We start from the raw sequence: 22,314 nt of genomic DNA, 5'->3' as shown, positions 1-22,314 counted from the left end.
CTGTTTTCTGTTTTAACTGAGAAAATTCCCTCGTTACAGAAACTGAAGATGCTGAGAAAAATGTCTTGACTCTCTCTACTTGTGAACTACTAGGGTACCAAGAGGAGCAGTGGAATTAAATTCTCTGGAATTTCTTAAAAGTACAGATTTTAAAGACAATTACATAAGTTATTTCTTGATGTTTAACATCAAGCAGCTCTAACAGCTTTGCTATTCAGAGTGTCATACAAGCACCAGGACTAGCATCACCTGGGAGCACACTGGAACTACAGAAGCTCACATCTCATCCTAGACCTACTGAATCATAATCTGAATTTTTAAAAGACACATGTTAAAGTTTGGGATCTGCCTTATAGCCCTTACATCAGACATTCAAATTTGTAACAGTTTATTAACAACAACTGGGTATTAAGAATCAATAAAGAGAAATACCTCATTTGATCAGAAAACCTTTCTTTTTCATCCTTATCAGTACTATTTGTTTTTTCAAAGAACAGTAAAAAATTAATGCCCTATTTTATTAGGCCTATTTCTTTTAAGAAGGTAAAAGCTCCATCAGTCCAACTCATATTTTCTCACACAGTTTTTATTAATCATTACAATGTAATCAAAAATTATAAGAGATGTAATACAAATCCAAAATAAATAGATAATAAATTCCGGAAACTTACCAAAAACTTTAATGATTATAAACTTCTTAGCATTCAAGTAATTTCAGCAAGTGATGCTTGCTATAAGAAATGTCTCTATGTGTTTCATACCAGTAAAAGTTGCTGGTGGTTTTCAAAAGTGAGATAAGGAAAGCCTTATCTTTCATTAAGAATCCCTGAAATATCTTACAATGACACCCTGCAAGGAAGTTTCATCCACATTATTAGAATTTGGAATTATCAAATACAACAAACGTTTTTTAACATTCAAGGAAGAAACAGAAGTTAAGATAATAATTCTGTTTCCAATAATAGAATTTGAGGCTTTTGTGATAATAAAAGAAATCTAACCCGATAAGCTCAATCGGTTTCCACTGTCTGATTTTTAATATAATTCTTGTTCTGAATATGCCCAAAAGGCTCAAAACCATAAAAATTGCATAATCCATTTCAGTAATCAAATCACTTCAGAAGGCATTTGAGAGCAGCTGAGATTCAGAGGTCCTAAGCTGTCACAAAGCTTGAAAACCCAAAGCTGTGTTCTCTTCCTCTTTTTATTTTGCATTTGAGGATGACAGGAACATGATAAACAGCCAGTACTCACCCAACATCAAGTACAAAGAGGCTTTGTGATTAACAAAGGAAAATAAAAAAGGGAAGAGACCCACTTTTTCCTTCCTCTAGGGAAGACGCTAGACAGAAATGACTGAAATTTTAGAACTTAAAAGTGTCTCCCATTTCTGTTAGCTAACTTTGCAGGTAAACACTTTCCTGGCTCAGTAACTCCGTCACACATCTGAAACAAAATCTGCTGAAAATTGATAATGGTGGAAAAATATTCTGTTTTGCTGTGAATTTTAGCTGAGCTTGTATGTAGATGGTGTACTTTCTCTCCCAGTGAACCCATTCACTGAAACTATGCAACATGAAAAAGAAGCCTCCAAATATGGGTATTTTATTTGAAGTTTTAAGGATGTAGACTGTAATGAGGCCAAATAATTCCCACATGTGCTATCTATGATAATTCTTAAAATGTCTAAAATAGACCATGGAAAAGGAGAAAAAGTGACATGATATATATACATTGTGTATGTGTGTGTGTGTGTGCATTCTCTACACACACAGACACACACACACACACAATTTCCTTCTGTGTTACCATTCATTTCAAAAGTTATCCATGGCAAGTACAGTGGTTTTGAAATACCTTTTCCCTATACTTTTTCCTGCTTCCGGTGTCCCCCACAGCCATGGTCACTGCCGTTCCAGGGGAACCCCTCCCTGTTCCCGGACGAATTGCTCCCAAAAGGCGATGCAGAGAAGACTGAGGAGGAGCTTGAGGAGGAGCTGGGTGAGACCTTGTTGGAGAGACTACAGGGCCTGATGGAGATGTTTCAGAAGACGGTCCAGTCGGGAGCTGGAACCACTTTTGATCTCTCCCTCTTTGTGGTTCAGAAAATGTACAGGTTTTCCAGGGCAGCGTTGTGGATTGGTACCACTTCCTTTATAATCCTGGTTATTCCCACTGCAAATGGATCAACAGCAGCAACCGCAGCAGTCCCTAAGACAGGGCTCTCAGGAGGAACACCAGGGCCTCTACCTTCACTTCCTGGAAAGATCTAGATTGTTAACTGCCATATATGAGCTGTCTCGGTGGGAGAAGTTTGAAAATCAATAGTGTTTGAACTGCTGATTCTTTGGATTTTTTTTAACTTTGGCACATTCATCTATCTAAACCTGGTGGGGGGAATTCTCCCCACATTGTCTCATGGAGAGACTTGCAACTGTGGCCTCCACGCTATCCTTACTGACTTCTGTCTTCGCTCTGATACCACAGTATAGCCATGGTTATTCCAGCTCTGGCCACACACTCCTTTCACAAAATTTCTCCTAACTGGAAGATCTCACTTTCCCCTTGTGGGGTAGGAACTGATGCCAGTGGGAGGGATGTGCCCCTGACCATTAATGACTGCTTTCTTTTTTTTTTTCTTTCTTAAAGAATGGAGCTGTTGGGGAGGGACATGCACACAATGTGAAACAGACAAAATGCATTACAACTGTAGTGTAAAGTGGCTACTATGAATCCCTGTGCATAAGAGGAAAGAGACTGGCTGCAGCTTCCGCCACAGGATGGGGACTGTGGAAGACAGAGCAGGGGCTGATTTCCTCTGCACATTTTGGCTGTTAGCCCTGTGTGGGTGTTTAAAAAAACAGAAGCCAGTGCTCACTTTTTGTATTTAGATATTAAAAGTGATTCCAACGGAAAAAAAAGCCTTTTCCCCAAAATAAACACAAAACACAGTAAAATAATTGTTCTGCAAAATATAATCAATATCAATATATAATCAAATGTAATATATATGATCTAAATATAATCAAGTTATTAATTGATTATATTTCTAAAGACTATAAATGTAATTTTTATTCAAACTAAATTGGAATTTATTCTTAGCAAGGGACCTAGAAGTACATATGATATAGGAAGTATGTGCTTGTGGTCACAGTTTGTATCTGGCAATCTATGACTTAATATTGATCAGGAATGTGCCAGACTTATAATTAAAAATATATTCACTGTTTTATTGCGATACCATTGACATATTACACAATTCACTGCCTAAAGTGTATCAGTCAGTGGTTTCTGGTATATTCAGACTTGTGCAGCCATCACCACAATTACTTTTAGAAATTTTCATCACCCCTAAAAAAACCCATACCTATTAGTAGTCATTCCTATACCCCTCAACGTCCCTAGGCCACCAATCTAATTTTTATCTCTACAGATTTTTCTATTCTGGAAATTTTCAATAAATATTATTATATAATACGTGATCTTTGCAGCTCAGACTTAAATAACAAAAACAACTAACCTTTATTGAGTGCTTACTATGCAGTAGACATTCAATATAATAACCCCATGAGGTAAGTACTATTATTATCCCACTGAAGATGAGAAATGTGAGGCACAGGGAGACTATGTAACTTACCCAAGGATAAGATGGAGAAAGGATTTAAACTAACACAGCTGGACTCCAGAGTTCCCTCTCAACTACACTATAGTGTCCTTTGATTATCTCTGATACAGAACTTAAACAATAAAAAATAACAGAAAGAAAGAGGTTTGAGAAAGACACAGTGAGTTATAGCATAGCACAGTGAGTTATAGCACCTCGCAAGTGGTAAAGCAAACAGTTAAATTTAACTGCTTCAACTTTGAGGATCTGTATCAGCAAAATCTCGTCTAAGAACTTTCTGTGATTAGTAATAATCCTCCTTAAACAAGAAGCAGCATCTTAGCATGCAAAAGAGGACTCTAGAACTCGAAAAGACATGTTTGGATATTTAGTCACACTCACATTGCTAAGAGTTATCACCAGTTTCTTAGTGAAGAATTGAAGATTAGTATCAGAATCTATTTCTATGGCTTATAGGGAAATACAAAGGCATATAAACATATAGCCTACGTGATATACTGTCATCTGAGAAGCTGAAAGACATATACGCACCCACATAAATGTGTGGAAGGAGAGAGGAAAGAAGTGAAGGCAGAAGGAAGGAAATGGGAAAAGGAGGGAGGGAAAGAGGAAGGGCAAAGAGGGAGGGCAAGCAGGACCAACAGACAGAGAGAGGCATAGCCAACAGACTAAAAGACAAAGTTGGTAGTTATTTAGCTCTTAAAGAAGAAATTATGGGTGATAATTATTATTATTTTGTTTAGTCATATTTGCTCATTTTTCCATAATAAGCTAAATACATGTTTTTGTCCCTAAAAAATCACTTTAATATAATCTTAATTTGAGGCTATTGCCCTCTAAAATGCTCTACAAAACTCCAGTTATTGACTAGTTCACTGGGCATCATGTCTTAATACGAAGTTTCCTCATTCTCAATGAATCTTTTTATATTCATCGTGAATTCCCAAATTAAAAAAATCTTTTGAGCCATCATATTACATATTACACCATAATTTAAGTAAACAAACCCAAAAGTTAATTCTTTAAGGTATCTGCATTTTATCACCTTTTCATAGCGAACAGCTTCCAACTTCTGTATTTATAATTTGCAAATTATATCTTATTCCAAATAACTTGAATCTCATATTTTCAAAATCAGATTATATTTATATCTCAAGCCTAAATGAGATGGAATTAGTTGTAATTATAACTGAGGTGTAAAGGTGTATAAGTTTATATAGTTGGAATCACTTATTTTGGCTAATATAATGGATCCTCTAATAATATTTAAACATAGAGTGATATTTAGTTTAAAACTAAATTCAAGTAAGTTTATAACTTCAAACCGCATTTTAAAAGACATCCATTAAAAGACCGTCCTTACACGGAGACAGGGAGTAACCTACACCTGGGGTGATAAGCAGGTCTTGAGGTCAATGTTTTCAATAGATCCCAATGTTTTTAATAGAAACATCAATGTATTTCATTATAAAGTTGAAAAGTTATTCCCAGTTTTGTCACTTACCAAGCAGATGATATACTAGCAAATTCTGGGAAAATGTCTTATGACTACATTGAAGATGCACACAAAATGAATGTACATCCTTTAAATACAAAGGGCTACTCAAGATAAATACCGAAGACCTCCTCTAACCTTACAGCTTCTAGCAAAAATTTCCTCTCAACCCTCCTTCCTGTTCACCTTCACTTCCTCCCTTACAGGCAGGAAGAGAAACAGTCAACTATAAAGAAAGAAGGCCAACTGCATGACGGCTGTTTGGCTATAATAATTTTTAAAAGTGCTTGTAGATACTTTTTTTTCCCCCAAGACACAAGATTCTCCTTATGTTGCCCAGGCTGAAGTAAAGTGGCTACTCACAGGCACAATCGCAGTGTACTACAGCCCTGAATTCCTGGGCTCCAGCAATCTTCCTGTCTCAGCCTCCTGTGTAACTTGGACTGTAGACATGTGCCACCATGCTCAATTCTTGCAGATATTTTGAGAGTCACCTGTGGCTTTATTGAGTTATAATAAAACACGATGTACAGAAAGATCTGAATTATGAAGAATAAGAGGATACCTTGTTTGGCTTCATTCATCACTCATTTTAATCTTTCTAGCTTTTGAAATCCAGTTTTCAATGGACAGACTAACAATTAGTTCAGAGTGAGGCTGGCAATAGAGAGAAGGATGGCAGAATTTTGCTGCTCTGCAAATTCAGAACCAACACATTTGTTACTTTGCCCTGCCCTCTTTCTCCCACCCCCTCCCTGCCCTGAAGTGCCGATCTCCACTCTATACTCCAAGATCCATTTTTGTCCAATCCTTTTTATTGCGCTGTCCCAAAGCTCTCTAGTCAGAATGGTGTCAGAGTGGGGAAGAAATGGAGAAGGGAAAGAAGAGGAATGAAAGGGAAAGCCCCACTTTAAATCATAAACCCAATCCTTTGTCTTCTCAATTTGTAGTCTTAATCTACTTAGTTTTGTTACTTTATATTTTGTAGAGATGGAAGTCTACCTATGTTGTCTAGGCTGGTCTTGAACTCCTGGGCTCAAGTAATCCTCCTGCCTCGGCTCTCAAAGTGCTGGAATTACAGGAATGAGCCGCTGCACAGGCCCCTTTTTTGTTTTTAATCATTCTCCCCCTAAGATCTCCAATTCTGTCCTTCTGTCCCATCACTCCCCACTCCCCACATGCTGAACTTGCTCCAAATATGAGACTATGTGGAGTAATTCAAATCTGGATAATTCCCAGTCCTTTTGCTTTAGTGCTAACATGCGGACATCAATGTATTCTCCCAAAGAAATATTATCATAAGTATTATTTGTTTCTATAGTACCATTGGCAATGTACTTCAACTATATTTTATAGATTCATTTATAGGTTGAATAACTTTTAAAGATGGGCTTGGAAACATAAATAATGTTTTAAAATATTATGTTCTTGTAGGATTATTTGTTCTAAGCTTTCATAGCCACAGGGATCATTTTATTAATGACAAATTTAAGATGAAAGAAGCCAAGTATCATACTGAAGGCCACAGAGTTTTTAAGTGGTAGAGCCAAAACTTAAAGAGGGGTCTGTTACGTGTGGCATGGAAGACTGTACAATTTCTATTGAACCACGGAACCTCCTAAAACACGTGTATGTTTTTAATTAAGTCAATAAAAACTCTGAAAGGCTAAAAATTTTACTTCTAATCCTTAATTTTTTTTAACTGAGTATCATTCATTCAAACATTTACTAGGTACTGCTTTACCTAAAACTCCCTCCAGTAATCACTAATACTAATAAACTATTACTGACATTGTCAAGGAAATAAATACTCAAATTATTTTAAAGACTCGTCACTGTTATTAGAAATTTATCATGATTATTTCTTTTAGCTATGAATGTTTGATGTGCTGAGATTTCTGCAAAGGTGATTGTTATATACAAGGCACACTTCTTGCTCAAAACAGAAATGTTTTATTGAAAAATGCTTTTTAAAAATGTGTGGACTGTCATTTTCAGAACAACAATAATTCATTTTCATTTCTCATAACTTCTAAAGAGTAAACTGAATTTATAAGAATTATTAATTACTGTCAATAATATAAAAGGAGGGGGTCTGGATCCAAGATGGCCACTTAGGAGGAAGTCGGGATTGCAGCTCTGAGAGAAGGCGCAGAGGGTGAGTGGACGCCGCATTTCCAGACGGATTTTTACTGCCCACAGACCAGGAGATTCACAGGAGGAGAAGCCCCACGGGTCACCAGCGCTGCTGGTTTGAGCGGCATGGCCGCTCAGCCTATGCCCTGGGGCGGGGGGCAGCGGCTTCTTATGCAGAGCGAGAGAGACAGAGTTCCCTCAGAGCCAGCAAGGGGAGCTGAAGCAGGGAGTCAAGCCAGGAGACTCCTGGGCAAGGGCGCACCACGAATCTCAGTGCCGCTGCTTCGGCTGACGCAGTGGCACACAGGGCAGCGAATTTTAACTGCCCACAGACCAGGAGATTCACAGGCGGAGAAGCTCCACGGGTTCCCAGCGCCGCTGGTTGGACGGGAGCAGCCGCTCGGCCTGCACCGGGGGCAGGGAGCAGTGGCTCCTTGAGCAAAGTGAACGAGACTGTGTCCCCTCTGGGCCAGCAAGGGGAGCTGAGGCAGGGAGTCAAGCCAAGAGATTCCCGGGCAAAGAGGGCGCCACTGCAAACACGGCTGAACCCGGGACGGTCCAGCGCGTGGGGGAGGGGCGTTCTCCATTGGGAAACACCCTGCAGTTCCCGGGGCAATTTGCCGTAACCAAGACAACCCGCCACTACAGAGACTCCGTCACTACAGCGGCGGGCCAGCATAGCGGAAGCAGTTCTAACTACACCCATATAAACAGGACTGCAGGGAAGCTCACACGGAAGCTGGGCGGAGCCCACAGCAACTCAGCAAAGCCTCTGCAGGCTGAGTGTGACTATACTGCCACCTTGTGGGCAGGGAAAACGGTAGCAACACAGCTGAAAATCATAAAGCCCAAACTCCCTGGGCCAGAACACCTGGGGGGAAGAAAAGGGGGTTTATGAGTTCAGCTGCTGCAGACTTAAAATTACCAAAATCAGAAAGACAGCAACTACAAAGTCGATAGGTGGATAAATCCACAAAGATGGGAAGAAACCAGCGCAAAAAGGATGAAAACACCCAAAACCAGAACACCTCTCCTCCTACAAGGGAGCATAACTCCTCACCAGCACGGGAAAAAGACTGGACGGAGAATGAGTGTGATGAAATGACAGAATCAGCTTTCAGAAAGTGGATAATAAGAAACTTCCGTGAGCTAAAAGAACATATTCTAACCCAATGCAAAGAAACTAAGAACCTTGAAAAAAGACTTGATGAAATGCTAACGAGAATGGACAACTTAGAGAGGAATATGAGTGAATTGATGGAGCTGAAAAACACAACACGAGAAGGGAAGTCCTTGCCTACGCCTATGTCCTGAATGGTTTTGCCTAGGTTTTCTTCTAGGGTTTTTATGGTGTTAGGTCTTATAAGTTTAAGTCTTTAATCCATCTGGAGTTAATTTTAGTGTAAGGTGTCAGGAAGGGGTCGAGTTTCTGCTTTCTGCATATGGCTAGCCAGTTTTCCCAACACCATTTATTAAACAGGGAATCCTTTCCCCATTGCTTGTTTTGTCAGGTTTGTCAAAGATCGGATGGTTGTATATGTGTGGTGTTGCCTCTGAGGCTTCTGTTCTGTTCCATTGGTCTGTATCTCTGTTTTGGTACCAGTACCATGCTGCTTTGATTACTGTAGCCTTGTAGTATAGTTTGAAGTCCAGTAGTGTGATCCCTCCTGCTTTGTTCTTTTTGCTTAGAATTGACTTGGCTATGCAGGCTCTCTTTTGGTTCCATATGAAGTTTAAGATGGTTTTTTCCAGTTCTGTGAAGAAGGTCATTGGTAGCTTGATGGGGATAGCGTTGAATCTGTAAATTACGTTGGGCAGTATGGCCATTTTCATGATATTGATTCTTCTTAACCATGAATATGGAATGTTTCTCCATCTGTTTGTGTCCTCTCTTATTTCGTTGAGCAGTGATTTGTAGTTCTCCTTGAAGAGGTCCTTTACATCCTTTGTTAGTTGTATTCCTAGGTATTTTATTCTCTTTGTAGCAATTGTGAATGGGAGTTCGTTCTTGATGTGGCTCTCTTTAAGTCTGTTATTGGTGTATAGGAATGCTTGTGATTTTTGCACATTGATTTTGTATCCTGAGACTTTGCTGAAGTTGCTTATCAGTTTCAGGAGATTTTGGGCTGAGGTGATGGGGTCTTCTAGATATACAATCATGTCGTCTGCAAATAGAGACAATTTGACTTCCTCCTTTCCTATTTGAATACCCTTTATTTCTTTTTCTTGCCTGATTGTTCTGGCTAGAACTTCCAATCTATTTCGTACTTTTTTCAGTCTTCTTTCACTTTAAACACGTGCGCAGGGCTTCCAAACAGTTTTACTTTCCTCCTAATAATTTATAATTTCTCCCAGACAATTTTAATAATCTACCCCTACAGGTTGACCTTTTAGACCAGAGTTTAAACTCTATTCTCCTTCCCATTCCCCAGTTTATCAATCTTTGCTTCTTCAATCTTCTCTTATTCACTTTAACTTTCCATAGTCTAGTCTCTCCAGTCTAAGAAAGAGAAGGAGGGGAGGAAGGGAATAAGAAAGAAAAGAAAAACCCTTAATCCTCTAACAACTGGCCCTATGTTTTTCTCTCAAGCTTCTTGAGTTTACTAAACTCACTGTCTTCCTCATTTCACATTTGCTTCTTAATTGACTACCCAAACCCAAGTACAGAAATTTCTCTAGTAGCTTACCACTGACCATCAGATTGCAGATGAATACCTTTTAACCCTTACATTATTGGATACGTCTAGAACAATAACAATAAAGATAATGTCATCATTGCTGAAATTCTATATTTTAGTCAACTTACTCTAGGTTTAAAAACAACAATCACTACTCTTAACTCTGCTTTTGCTAAGGAATCAGTCACTGTTCTACGTGTTGACACATTTTAGTTCAGTTTTCTCATTACTGGCTGTTATCCATCAGTGAGTCAAAGCGCTTTTTATTTACTTATGTTTTGAGACAGAGTCTCACTCTGTCACCCAGGCTGGAGTGCAATGGTCTGATCTTAGCTCACTGCAACCTCCACTTCCCATGTTCAAGTGATTCTCCTGCCTCAGCCTCCCGAGTAGCTGGGATTACAGGCATGTGCCACCACACCTGGCTAATTTTTGTATTTTTACTAGAGATGGGGTTTCACCATGTTATCCAGGCTGCTCTTGAACTCCTGACCTCATGATCTACCCACCTCTGCCTCCCCAAGTGTTGGGATTACAGGCGTGAGTCACCCCGCCCAGCCACAGCTTTTTAAATAAATGAATTAGAATAGAAGATATCCAACTATGTTACATGTAGAAAGGTTAAGTATTTTTCTGGAAAATTTATATACATATATACATGTATATATGGTCATATAGTCATAGCATATAAAATACAGTTCTCATTTTGGGTCACATCAAAAACATTTGAAAGACACTGTGTCGTATTGAATCCTCACAGCCCTATGAGGTCCATATGTTAATTTACACTTTTCATAATGAAGAAAATGAGGTGTAGCAAAGTTATGTAATTTGTCAAATGTCAGAGAGCTAATGTGACAGTAACAGCTAATAGTAGCCCCTAAATTTAATAAGATATGCATAATGCCTCTTGCCACTGCTACGGTCTCTCCTTTACTGACTCCTTTCCTACTGCCTATGCTTTGAACATCAAGGTTTTCCAGTCCATACTTGGAACCCATTTTTCTTATTCTCCATATTCTCACTACAGAACACTATCAACCTGCACGGTTTAAACTATTATCTACATGCTAATAATCCCTAAATTTCTATCCCTGGCCCAGATTTATCACCTGATCTCTGAATACCCAACTGATATCTATTATTTCTCTAGCTGAATGTCCTAAATGCACCTCAGTCTTAGTATTTGCAAAATCTGTATTCAATTTCCACACATTCTTCCTATTTATAATTTGCCTACCTTCCAGTGTTTTTCCTCTTCCCCATCCAAGCAACAATCCTCATACCTCATATAAACCTACTCTCCGCCATATCATTGCCATAAGCTTTGGTCAAGTCCTCACCATTTCTCTGCTGGATAACTGTAACAGCATCCCCTATTACCTGTGGTATACCCCTCCAAATCCCAAATTCACTCTCCGAATTCCTGCACATCTCCTAACTCTGAAATACAGCTTTTAACCTCAAAATGCCGTATATAATTTAATTTTTTTTAGGCCAGGTTCCTGTGTATTTTTTAAGCAATATTTTAAAAAATAGAACCTAAGACCATATGTTTGGCCATAAAACAGGTCTTAACAAATTCAAAAACCTGAAATCATATCAAGTCTCTTCTCTGACCACAATGGAATAAAACTAAAAGTCAATAATAAACAGAACTTTGGAAACTACACATAGACATTAAACAACATACTCCTGACTGACCAATGAAGAAATTAAGAAGAAAATTTAAAAATTTCTTGAAACAAATGAAAATGGAAACACAACAAACCAAAACATATGAAATTCAGTGAAAGCAGTACTAGGAGAAAAGATTATAACAATAAATACCTATATCAAAAAAGCAGAAAACCTTTAGACAAATAACCTAATAATGCATCTTAAAGAACTAGAAAAGCAAGAACAAACCAAACCCAAAATTAGCAGAAGAAAATAATAAATATCAAAGTCGAAATAAATGAAATACATACAAAAAATATAAAAGATCAACAAAATGAAAAGTTGGTTTTTTGAAAAGATAAACAATCAACAACCTTTAGCCAGACTAACTAAGCAAAATACAGAAGGCCCAAAAAAATAAATCTGAGATGAAAAAGGAGGCAGTAAAACTCATGTAATTCAATTGAATTACAGCAGAAATTTAAATGCTCCTAAGAAACTATTATGATCAACTATTTGCCAATAAATTGGGAAAACTTCAAGAAATAGATACATTTCTACACAGACACAATGTACCAAAAGTGAATCATGAAGAATTCCAAAACCTGAATAGACCAACAACAAAGGATGAGATCAAAACTGTAATAAAAAGTCTTCCAGCAAAGAAAAGCCCAGAACCCAATAGCTTCACTGCAGAATTTGCTAAACATTTAATTAAGAACTAATACCAATTCTACTCAAACTATCCTAAAAATAAAGGAGGAAAGAATACTTCCAAACACATTCTGAGAGGACAGTAGTACTCTGATACCAAAACCAAAGACACAGCAATAAAAGAAAACTACAGGTCAGTGTATCTGATGAACACTGATACAAAAATCCTCAACAAAATACTAACAAACCAAATTAAACAGCACAGTAAAAAGATAATTCATCATGAGAAACTGGGATATATCCTAGGGATGCAAGGATGGTTCAACATATGCAAATCAACATATGCAAATCAATCAATGTAATACATCATATAAACAAAATGAAAAAAACCATATGCTCATTTCAATTGACACTACAAAAGCATTTAATAAAATTCAACATACTTTCATTATTAAAAAAAACCTCAAAAAGCTGGATATTGAAGTAATATACTTCCACACAATAACAGTCATATAAAGCAGGCCCACAGAGTATCATACTGAATGAGAAAATACTGAAAACCTTTCTTCTAAGACCTGGAACACGACAGGGATGCCCACTTTCATGATTGTTATTCAACATAGTACTGAAAGTCCTAGCTAGAGCAATCAGATAAGAGACAAAATGATAGGCATTCCAATTGGAAACAAAGAAGTTAAATTATCCTTCTTTGCAGATGATAGATATGGAAAAACTAAAGACTCTACCAAAAACTATTAGAACTACAAAATTCAGTAAAGTTACAGGTACAAAATCAACATACTAAAATCAGTAGCATTTCTATGTGCCAATAGTGAACAATCTGAAAAATAACTCAAGAAAGTAATCCCATTTACAATAGCCACAAATAAAATTAAGTACCTAGGAATTACCCAAAGAAAAGAAAGATCTCTACAATGAAAACTATAAAACACTGATGCAAGGAATTGAAGAGGACACCAAAAAATGAAAAGATTTCCATGTTCACGGATTAGAAGAATCAATATTGTTCAAATGTCCACACTATCCAAAGCAATCTACAGATTCAATGTAATCTCTATCAAAATACCAATGACAGTCTTCATAGAAATAGAAAAGAAATCATAAAATTTACATGGGACCACAAATGACCCATAAGAGCCAAAGCTATCCTAAGCAAAAAGAACAAAACTGGATGAATCACATTACCCGACTTCAAATTACACTGCAATTACACTTCTTCAAAAGAAGACATACAAATGGCAAGCAGGTATATAAGAAGGTACTCAACATCACTGATCATCAGAGATATGCAAATCAAAACTACAATGAGATATCATCTCACTCCAGTTAAAATGGCTTTTATCCAAAAGACAGGTAATAACAAATGCTGAAGATGTAAAGAAAAGGGAACCCTAGTACACTGTTGCTGGGAATGTAAATAAGTACAACCACCATGGAGGACAGTTCGGAGGTTTCTCAAAAAACTAAAAATAGAACTACAATATGAACCAGCAATCTCACTACTAGGTATATTCCCCAAAGAAAGCAAATCAGTATATCAAGAGATATCAAGCAGTCTCATATTTGTTGCAGCATTTTTCACTATAGCCAAGATTTCTAAGCAATGTAGGTGCCCAAAAACACATGAAAGAATAAAGAAAATACAGTACATACACACAATGGAATGCTATTCAGTCATTAAAAAAGAAATGGCTGTCATTTGCAGCAACATGGATGGGACTCAGGACTTTAAGTGAAATAAGCCAGGAACACAAAGACAAACATCACATGTTCTCCCTCATTTATGAAAGCTAAAAATTGAAACAGTTGAACTCATAGAGAGTAGAATAAGGGTCACAAGAGGCTGGTAAAAGTAGTGGTGGGGCAGGGTGGAGGGTAGTGGGGATGGTTAACGGGTACAAAAATAAAGTTAGACACAATGAATAAGACCTATTATTTGATAGCACAACACGGTGACTAGAGTCAACAAAAAGTTATTGTACATTTAAAAATAAGAATATAATTAAAATGTTTGTAACAGAGAAATGATAAGTGCTTGAGGCAACGAATATACCATTTATCCTGATGTGATAGTTATGCACTGTATGCCTGATCCAAACATCTCATGGACCCATAAGTATATATACCTATAAAAATTAAAAATTATTAAAAATTTTAAAATAAACATAGATCCTAATTAACATTTAAAAACCTTTCACTTAAATCTCAGTAAACGGTTGAAAGGGCAAGATCAAAAGTTTTTTACTTGCTGCCAAAGTTATATCTAATATACTAAGGTACGCTTATATAAAGATATTCAAGAATAACCACAAAAGTCTTTCACTCAAGACTTGCAGATTGTCCAGCCAATAAACAGTGTGGTTTTCTTTTTCCTTTTTTTTTTTTTTTTTTTTTTTTTTTGTGACAGAGTCTTGTTCTGTAGCCCAGGATGGAGTGTAGTGGCGTGATCTCGGCTTACTGCAACCTCTGCCTCCCAGGTCCCATATCAAGCAATTCTTCTGCCTCAGCCTCCCAAGTAGCTGGGATTACAGGCATGTGCCACCATGCCCAGCAAAAACTTGCACTGATTTTTAGCAGAGATGGGGTTTCACCATGTTGGCCAGGCTGGTCTTGAACTCCTGACCTCGTGATCTGCCCACCTCAGCTTCTCAAAGTGCTGGGAGTACAGGCGTAAGTCACCACGCCCAGCCAGTTTTCTTAAATAGATAAACAAAATCCACACCTTGAGACTAATAAAATCATTTATTATTTGTGCCTTCACAGATAATTGATTATAATTCTCAAGTGGCAAAAGGAAATAATATTTCTAAATGTTTAAAGTATACCAATAAACTGACTTGCCCTAGTTTCTAACTAAAAATGCCATGCTGCACAATGTTGATATCAGATTACTTAAGATGTTTCTACTGTGAATCAGTCCCATATAGTCTATAGATTAACTGCTATGACAAGTTGGAACCATTCAATCGATATGTTAAAACAAACCTGGATTTCCTGTTGCCTTTGCAAAGGCATGTGGAAAGAATTTCTAGCTGGTACTTACTAGGTTGGGATCGAAGTTGTTATAGTAGACTTTACAATACCATTTTAAATTAATCTATGAGAACATTATGCTAAACACTTCCTTTCTCTCAAATATCCTTCACAGACAGATACCTAGTGGTGAATATAAAATCAATGAATTCATGTTTTAAAATGTTGCATTTTTCTTTTGTGTGTGTGAGTAGGATTAAGTGTAATAGTTTTGATGCTTGTTGTTCTTTCTTTTGCTTCTTAATTAAAACAAAAGAGTTAGTGATCAAAAGAAACTGATACCTTTTTCCACATGACTGTTAGGAAGACCCCAATCAATCCTGAATGAAAAATGATGATGAATGCAGACTGCTTTGACCATAAATACAGATTTGGAAGGAAAGAAATGATTTCAAGAGGTGCATGAGACAAAAGTTTCTAAAAAGTTTTTAACATGACTTCTGCTTGGCCAAAAGTGATAGAAAAAAGCAATGCCCTAAGGTACAGCAATGACAATAGCATACATAATAGTAATAAGGTGATTGAACAAAGAAGGTAAAACTATTATGAAGAATGCCCATTGGGATTCTACAAAGAGCTCTTTCAAAACATTCTCAAAATATGTTCACCTTCTCTCATAATCCAGTTCCTAACAGAATCCATAGCATGTATGGGTATCAAGAGACACCTTCATGGCTTGCTACATGGCTGGCAGACCAGCTGGCCAGAACAGAACTAGAGCTCTCTCCTCACACATTACCTTTTCCCAGCCCAAGCCTTTGAAGCATTTCACATTATACACCAGAAGTAAGTGGATGATTCCATTTGAACATAAGCCTTACTTCTGGTGTATAATGTGAAGATCTGGTTGTAACATATGAGATAATATATGTAAAATGACTATTAAAAAACTATTAAGAGCTATGTAAAAGTAAGTTATTTCTTTACACATTATGTTAACCATAGCTTTTAACATCAAAAACGTGTTGCTTTTAAGTAAATTCATAGTATGGCCATCACATCTTGTGACATCTTTAGAAAATATTTATGAAACTATTTCTCAAGTTCTTTGTTTGAAAAAAAAATTGGCACATTTTCTTTTTATTGAAAGCGGGCCTCATTTCCCCATTTCTCTTTTGCCCATTTACAGATTAGGATAAAAAGACAAGTTGACTTATTTCAAATATGAAATTCTTCCCTATCCTCTTCTCAAAGGAGGTTACCATAAATGGAGTCCTAGAGACAATATCATTTGACTATCCAACTTCATGCAATTAGATTTAAAATAATTGTTAATAAATGAAATAAATATGTCCTCAAATATATTTATAAAAATTTTAATTTTTAAATAAAATATTCAAATGCAATTGGACCTGCCGAGTGTTATGTACAATAGTGTCTGCTCATTCCCAACACAAGCTAGCATGCAGACAAATCTAATATTGTTTTGTTTGGTTGTAATACTTTATAAATTGTTTGATTTTGCCATTACCAAACCTCTATTGTTGAGCTATTCCAACTAACTTCTGCCAAGAACACTGAATTTGGTGACAGTACTTCTTTTGGGAGAAAAACAACCCCTTTCCTCAGAAAATTCAAAGTGTTTATTTTGGCACTTAAACCTTGTATTGAGCCTTCTGGAAAGTATTTTAAACTGTTGTTTTTAACCTAGACTTGTGACTGAAACAGGAAAAGGTTCCGTAGCTCTGCACCAAAACACATATTTATAGGGTTGATTTTCTTCCTCCACCAAAAATACTGGGTTGATGGCAGAAGTTTTCAAAACATAATTTCCTAGAACCATGTTATATATTGGGCATTTATCGGTATATTTAATTTTTAAACCTCAAAAACTTCTGATGACTCAGAAATACTACACATTAATCACATATGTCGTTAAGTGACACAATGGGAAGGATTTTAAATATCTGTTATGTTAGGAATTTTCACAAAAAAGAAAATTTACTTGAGATTGGACTTCCTTCTTGTGCATCAACAAGTTATTTTTCTAATATTTAAGCTTTTTATGACTGCATTTTCCCCACTGGGTATGCTATATCCTCAGACTAGATAGAACATAAACATATAAAGACAAACCATGTGAACTTTTTGCAATATTGAATACAATTAAGAAGTTTTTGGAAATCAATGAGTCATTGTTCATAACTCCCACAACCCACCTCTAAATTATTAAAATACAGGAATGAGACCACAGGCAAAGTGTAGTGTATATGAAGATAGAGTAAAAGTAATAAAAAGATCAAACAATTTCACAAAGACAACCAGATAGCTCAAATAATTCTTCAGTCCCTAATGACTGACACAAAATACTATTTATCCTAATGACTGATAGAAAATCCTCTGCAGTTCAAGTCCTCCCTATCTTGATTCTTCATCTATGTTTCCCCTTCTAAAAGCCTGGCTGTCTCTTTACAAGAATAACAACAGTAACATCATCATTATATATTTGCATATGACATTTTTAAAACTCAAAATAATTTAAAATTATATAATTGTGCTTTATAAATTATTTATCAGGACATACTAGCAGGAAATTAGTGGTTTAAAAATTCTGGAAAAATAGTGATTTATGATCTCCACTATGCGATCCAGCAATCCCACTGCTGGGTATATACTCAAAAGAAAGCAAATCAATATATTGAAGAGATATCTGCACTCCCATGTTTGTTGCAGCACTGGTCACAATAGCAAAATTTGGAAGGAAGCTAAGTGTCCACTGACAGATGAATAAATAAAGAAAATGTGGTATATATACAATGGAGTATTATTCAGGCATAAAAAAGAATGAGATCCTTTCACCTGCAACACAGATGGAACTGGAGATCATTACGTTAAGTGATTTAAGCCAGGCACAGAAAAGAAAATGTCACATGTTCTCACTTTGTGGGATCTAAAAATCAAAACATTAAACTCTTAGACATAGAGAGTAGAATGATGGTTAGCAGAGGGTGGTAAGAGTAGTGGGGAGTTGGGGGAGGTGGGAGTGATTAATGGGTATAGAAAAAGAATGAGACCTGCTATCTGATAGAACAACAGGGTGACTATAGTCAATAATAAATTATACATTTTTAAATAACTAAGAGTGTAAATTGGATTGTTTGTAACACATAGGATAAAAGCTCGAGGAGACAGACAGCCTACTCTCCATGATTTGATTATTATGTATCATATCCCTGTATCAAACGTCTCATGTACAACTACTATGTCCCCACAAAAATTAAAAATAAATTTTAAAAAATTCTAGTATGGTTGGATTGTTTTATTCTTAAAAAAGAAATATATCAACCAAATATATCCTATTAAAAATCCACAGCTGTCTGTTAATTAAGTGCAAATTTTAATTTTAAAAGACTGTTCCCGTTTGCCATGATTGAATTTTGCTAGTTTCATAAATATCAAGAAAGATCTGTTCAAATTAGGGCAGTAAGAGTAAAACAAATGAAAATTAATTGATATCACTAAAAATAAAGAAATAAAGATTATAAAGGAGGGGACTCTCCCTAATCAAATATCATAGGGCACACTGCTGGGATTATATGAAGATGACAGACATCCTACCTACTGGCATTTAAATCTTGGGCCATCCTAACACTCCTCCCTGTAGCCCCCCACAAACCTGAGACCAGTGTCAATGAAAAGTACAACTTAGACATTATAACAAACAATATTTTACAGGCTATTATTAGTGTGCTAGACTATCTTTGCAGAAGGCTGAGATAGAGCCCTACTGTCACTTTTTCTTACCTAAATGTAAAATGTTGACTGTTTTACAAGGGGAGTGAAAAATACCTAAAATCAGATCCACAAAAGATAAAAATTCACTTATCAGGATTTGAGTCCTATTAATTGACATATTCAAATCTCTAGGATGAACTTATAAGTAGAATAGTGGGGGGAGGGAAGTACATCTTTCCTCTCTTTCTCTTTTCTCTACTCAAGAAGGAGCAATGATTTATCTCTGACCCCTGTAGAGAGGAAAAAAGTATGCTACTTGTAGGGGATAATTATTTGGGGAATACTTTAGTTTCATGGTTGATGAAATTACAAAGGGATACTGTTTGGGGTATTAAAGTAAATAGGTATAACAGAACATACCTGAAAAAGAACATGTACATGGCAGCTGTGATGCAAAACAAAAGGACCTGTAATGAGGAGAAAATACATTACTTGCAAAGAAATACTGACATCACCATTTGAGAGATTCATAAAAACAAAATACTATTAAATCTTGTGCCTGAAACAATAAAAGGATATACAAATCAGTCACACACGTTTCATATTCTCTACCTTTCATATAATACAAGCTTGTTCGACCTGAGGCCCACAGGCCACATGAGCCCCAAGATAGCTTTGAATGTGGCCCAAAACAAATTCGTAAACTTTCTTTAAACATTATGTTTTTTTGCAATTTTTTTTAGCTCATCAACTATCATTAGTGTTAGTGTATTTTAAGTATGGTTCAAGACAATTTTTCATCTTCCAATGTGGCCCAGAAAAGGCAAAAGATTGGACACCCCTTATATAACCCATATTAGGACAATAATAAGTTGCAATACTTATATGTAACTATCATCATGTACATAATTATATATATTATACATATATATATAAACACACTCAAGTTATATAGACTGTATAGAAGGGTAACAGCATTCAAAAAAAAAGGGAACAGCTAATTTTTAACTTTCTGTTACATTAACTTTCTGTTACAATGCCTAAAGAAGCAAGTTTAACACAAAAACAAGGACAACAGCTTTTGTATAATCAAGTCAGTGAATAAATCAGAAAGCTTATTAACTGTGATATGAAGATGACCAGATTTTCTAACGCAAAATACAGTCCAGTTGTCCACCAGTTCTAATCAATAAGAAAAGCTCATAAAAATACAATACTCCTTTGTGGAATACAGACTAGCTATAAAAGTAATTCCCCTAGAAGCAGGCATAAGAACATATAATAAAACTGAAATGAAGATCTCAAAAACATCATAGCAAGCACAACATACTAAGATGGTATGTGGAAGGAACCCAGAACTCCAGTCGTGACTAACGTCTTAGTTACGCCAAAAAAAAAAAAGACAGATTGGAAAGGTTATTTTAAATCACAAAATTTAAAGTTGTAAAATGCATTCTTATGATAAAAAAACAACAGTACAAATTAAGCATAAGAATCGTCAATGGCCTCACATCACAGACAAATAAGAATTGAACTTTCCTTCGATTGTGAAAGGCTGACCACAAAAACAGAAATGAAAGCAGCACAAAAAAATGGCTTGCTATTTCTAACACAAATAATTTCTAGTCAACCTGAGGAAAGCATGGTAGTTTTGCCATTACAAATCAAGCTTGATGAGTTTCCTGTCTTAGCCTAAGATAAGCATTATAAATATAGCCTGAATGACTTAGAAATATATTAACATACCAACCAAAAGAGGATTGGAATCAATTAATATGAAGAAAATATTATGTAGATGTATGTAACATTATGTATTATATCTATAAAATCTCTTTCTGTGCTAAACACACAGACTCTTCTCCCCTCTCTCTTTGCCTCATTCCCTCCTTCCTTCCTCTCACCATCCATCTCTCTTCTCCATTGACTTAAAATAACCTATCCATGAGGCATAAGGTTCATTTCACCATTTCACTGTTTTAAGAAACATAACTTGAAGCATGTAAAATAATTTCATTATTTCTAATTAATTATAAATTAAAGTCTAAGTGAGTTTATTTACTGGTTATAATTTGCCTAACAAAACCCAGCCATGATATTCAATTATTTTAAACTTCTCTATCATTCAACCACCATTGGACAATGCCATCCTTCTCAGAGGTTCAAAACTTCAGGCTTTTCCTGCACCCATCAGTGTCCCCCTTATAGATCACACTAGAAACTTCGCTAGAAGTATCCCACAAATCTTTCCCACACTCTTCATCCTCTCTAAATTTTCAAAGTCTCCCTTCCCTTGAAATGTTGCTATGTTCTATCCTAATATACTAACCTAAATGTGGTCACATTAAAATGATAATTTTCTTTACAATTAATACACTTGAAACTGAGAAAAAGTACAATGTTTAAGAATTCAAGCTTTAGAATAGGATAGATCTAGGCTTGAATCCTAGTTCTGTGAAACTCTAGATACTTCATATAATTTCCCTAAACTGTAGATCCCTTATCTATAAACTAAGAATAATACTATCACACTTTGAATTATTTGGAAGAATTAGTGAGATGATGCTTATAAAATTGGAGGCATTCAGCAGATTGTTTTTATCTTGTTTTGTTACCTCAGAGAAGTGATCTATATGTAAAAACCTAACCCAGAGACATAAATCTGGAAAGAAATTATTTTTAATCAGGCAGCCCTTTTGAAATCTCTAATATCACCAAAAATTAGAAGAATAAATCAAAAGGATATTACTGTGCAACTGACTGAGTCAATGAACAAATATTTATTGAATTCCTACTATGTGCCAGGCACTGTTCTAAAACTTACAATACACAAAATGGACAAAGCTCTTGCCCTCATGGAACTTATCTTCTAGCCAGGTGAGAGAGGATATTTTTTAAAAGATATATGTTAGACAGCAGTAGGAGTTTTGGAGATAAATAAAGCAGAATAAGGAAAGAGAAATAAAGGAGACGGGATTGTTACACAAAGTGGTCAAAGAAGAAGAGATTTGTTAGCAGAGACACTGTTAAGAGAAAAGCCAGGGGACCATATGAATAGAGCCACTGGAAGGATTTTGGATTTTATCAAGAAAGATGGGAACTTAATGCAAAATATGTTTTTATTATTTTAGTTAAAGATGCTAAAAATAGCATTTTATTTTTAAGCTAAGTTTTCTTCAAATTTTTAAAACTGTGCTAGCTTATCACCATGACTTTCACAAAGCATTTTTCCAAAAAATCTAAATCCACAGTTAAAGAATGAAGAATATTTCCTCTGTGTTTAAAATTACAGAATTTTAAAGCTAAAAGAAACTTTGAAATAAACCATCATATTTTTTCAT

General features: G+C 36.0%; 1 protein-coding gene across 5 annotated transcripts in view; it reads right to left on the bottom strand.

Moving 5' to 3' along the window:
• TMEM135 (transmembrane protein 135) overlaps window positions 1–22,314 on the bottom strand; it is a 305,900-nt gene that overhangs the window by 57,599 nt on the left and 225,987 nt on the right. For all 5 annotated transcript variants that reach the window (XM_064365385.1, XM_064365381.1, XM_064365383.1 and 2 more), the window contains one exon: window positions 19,397–19,443. In XM_064365385.1, coding sequence (XP_064221455.1) covers window positions 19,397–19,443 — 47 coding nt within the window. The remainder of the gene's footprint in view (window positions 1–19,396; window positions 19,444–22,314) is intronic.

Source organism: Aotus nancymaae, unplaced genomic scaffold, assembly GCF_030222135.1.
Source record: "Aotus nancymaae isolate 86718 unplaced genomic scaffold, 86718_ANA_hifiasm-v0.15.2.pri h1tg000059l, whole genome shotgun sequence".
NCBI classification, from domain to species: Eukaryota; Metazoa; Chordata; class Mammalia; order Primates; family Aotidae; genus Aotus; species Aotus nancymaae.
The sequence above is the reverse complement of the archived record's forward strand: the minus strand, read 5'-3'. Positions and strand labels throughout refer to the sequence as shown.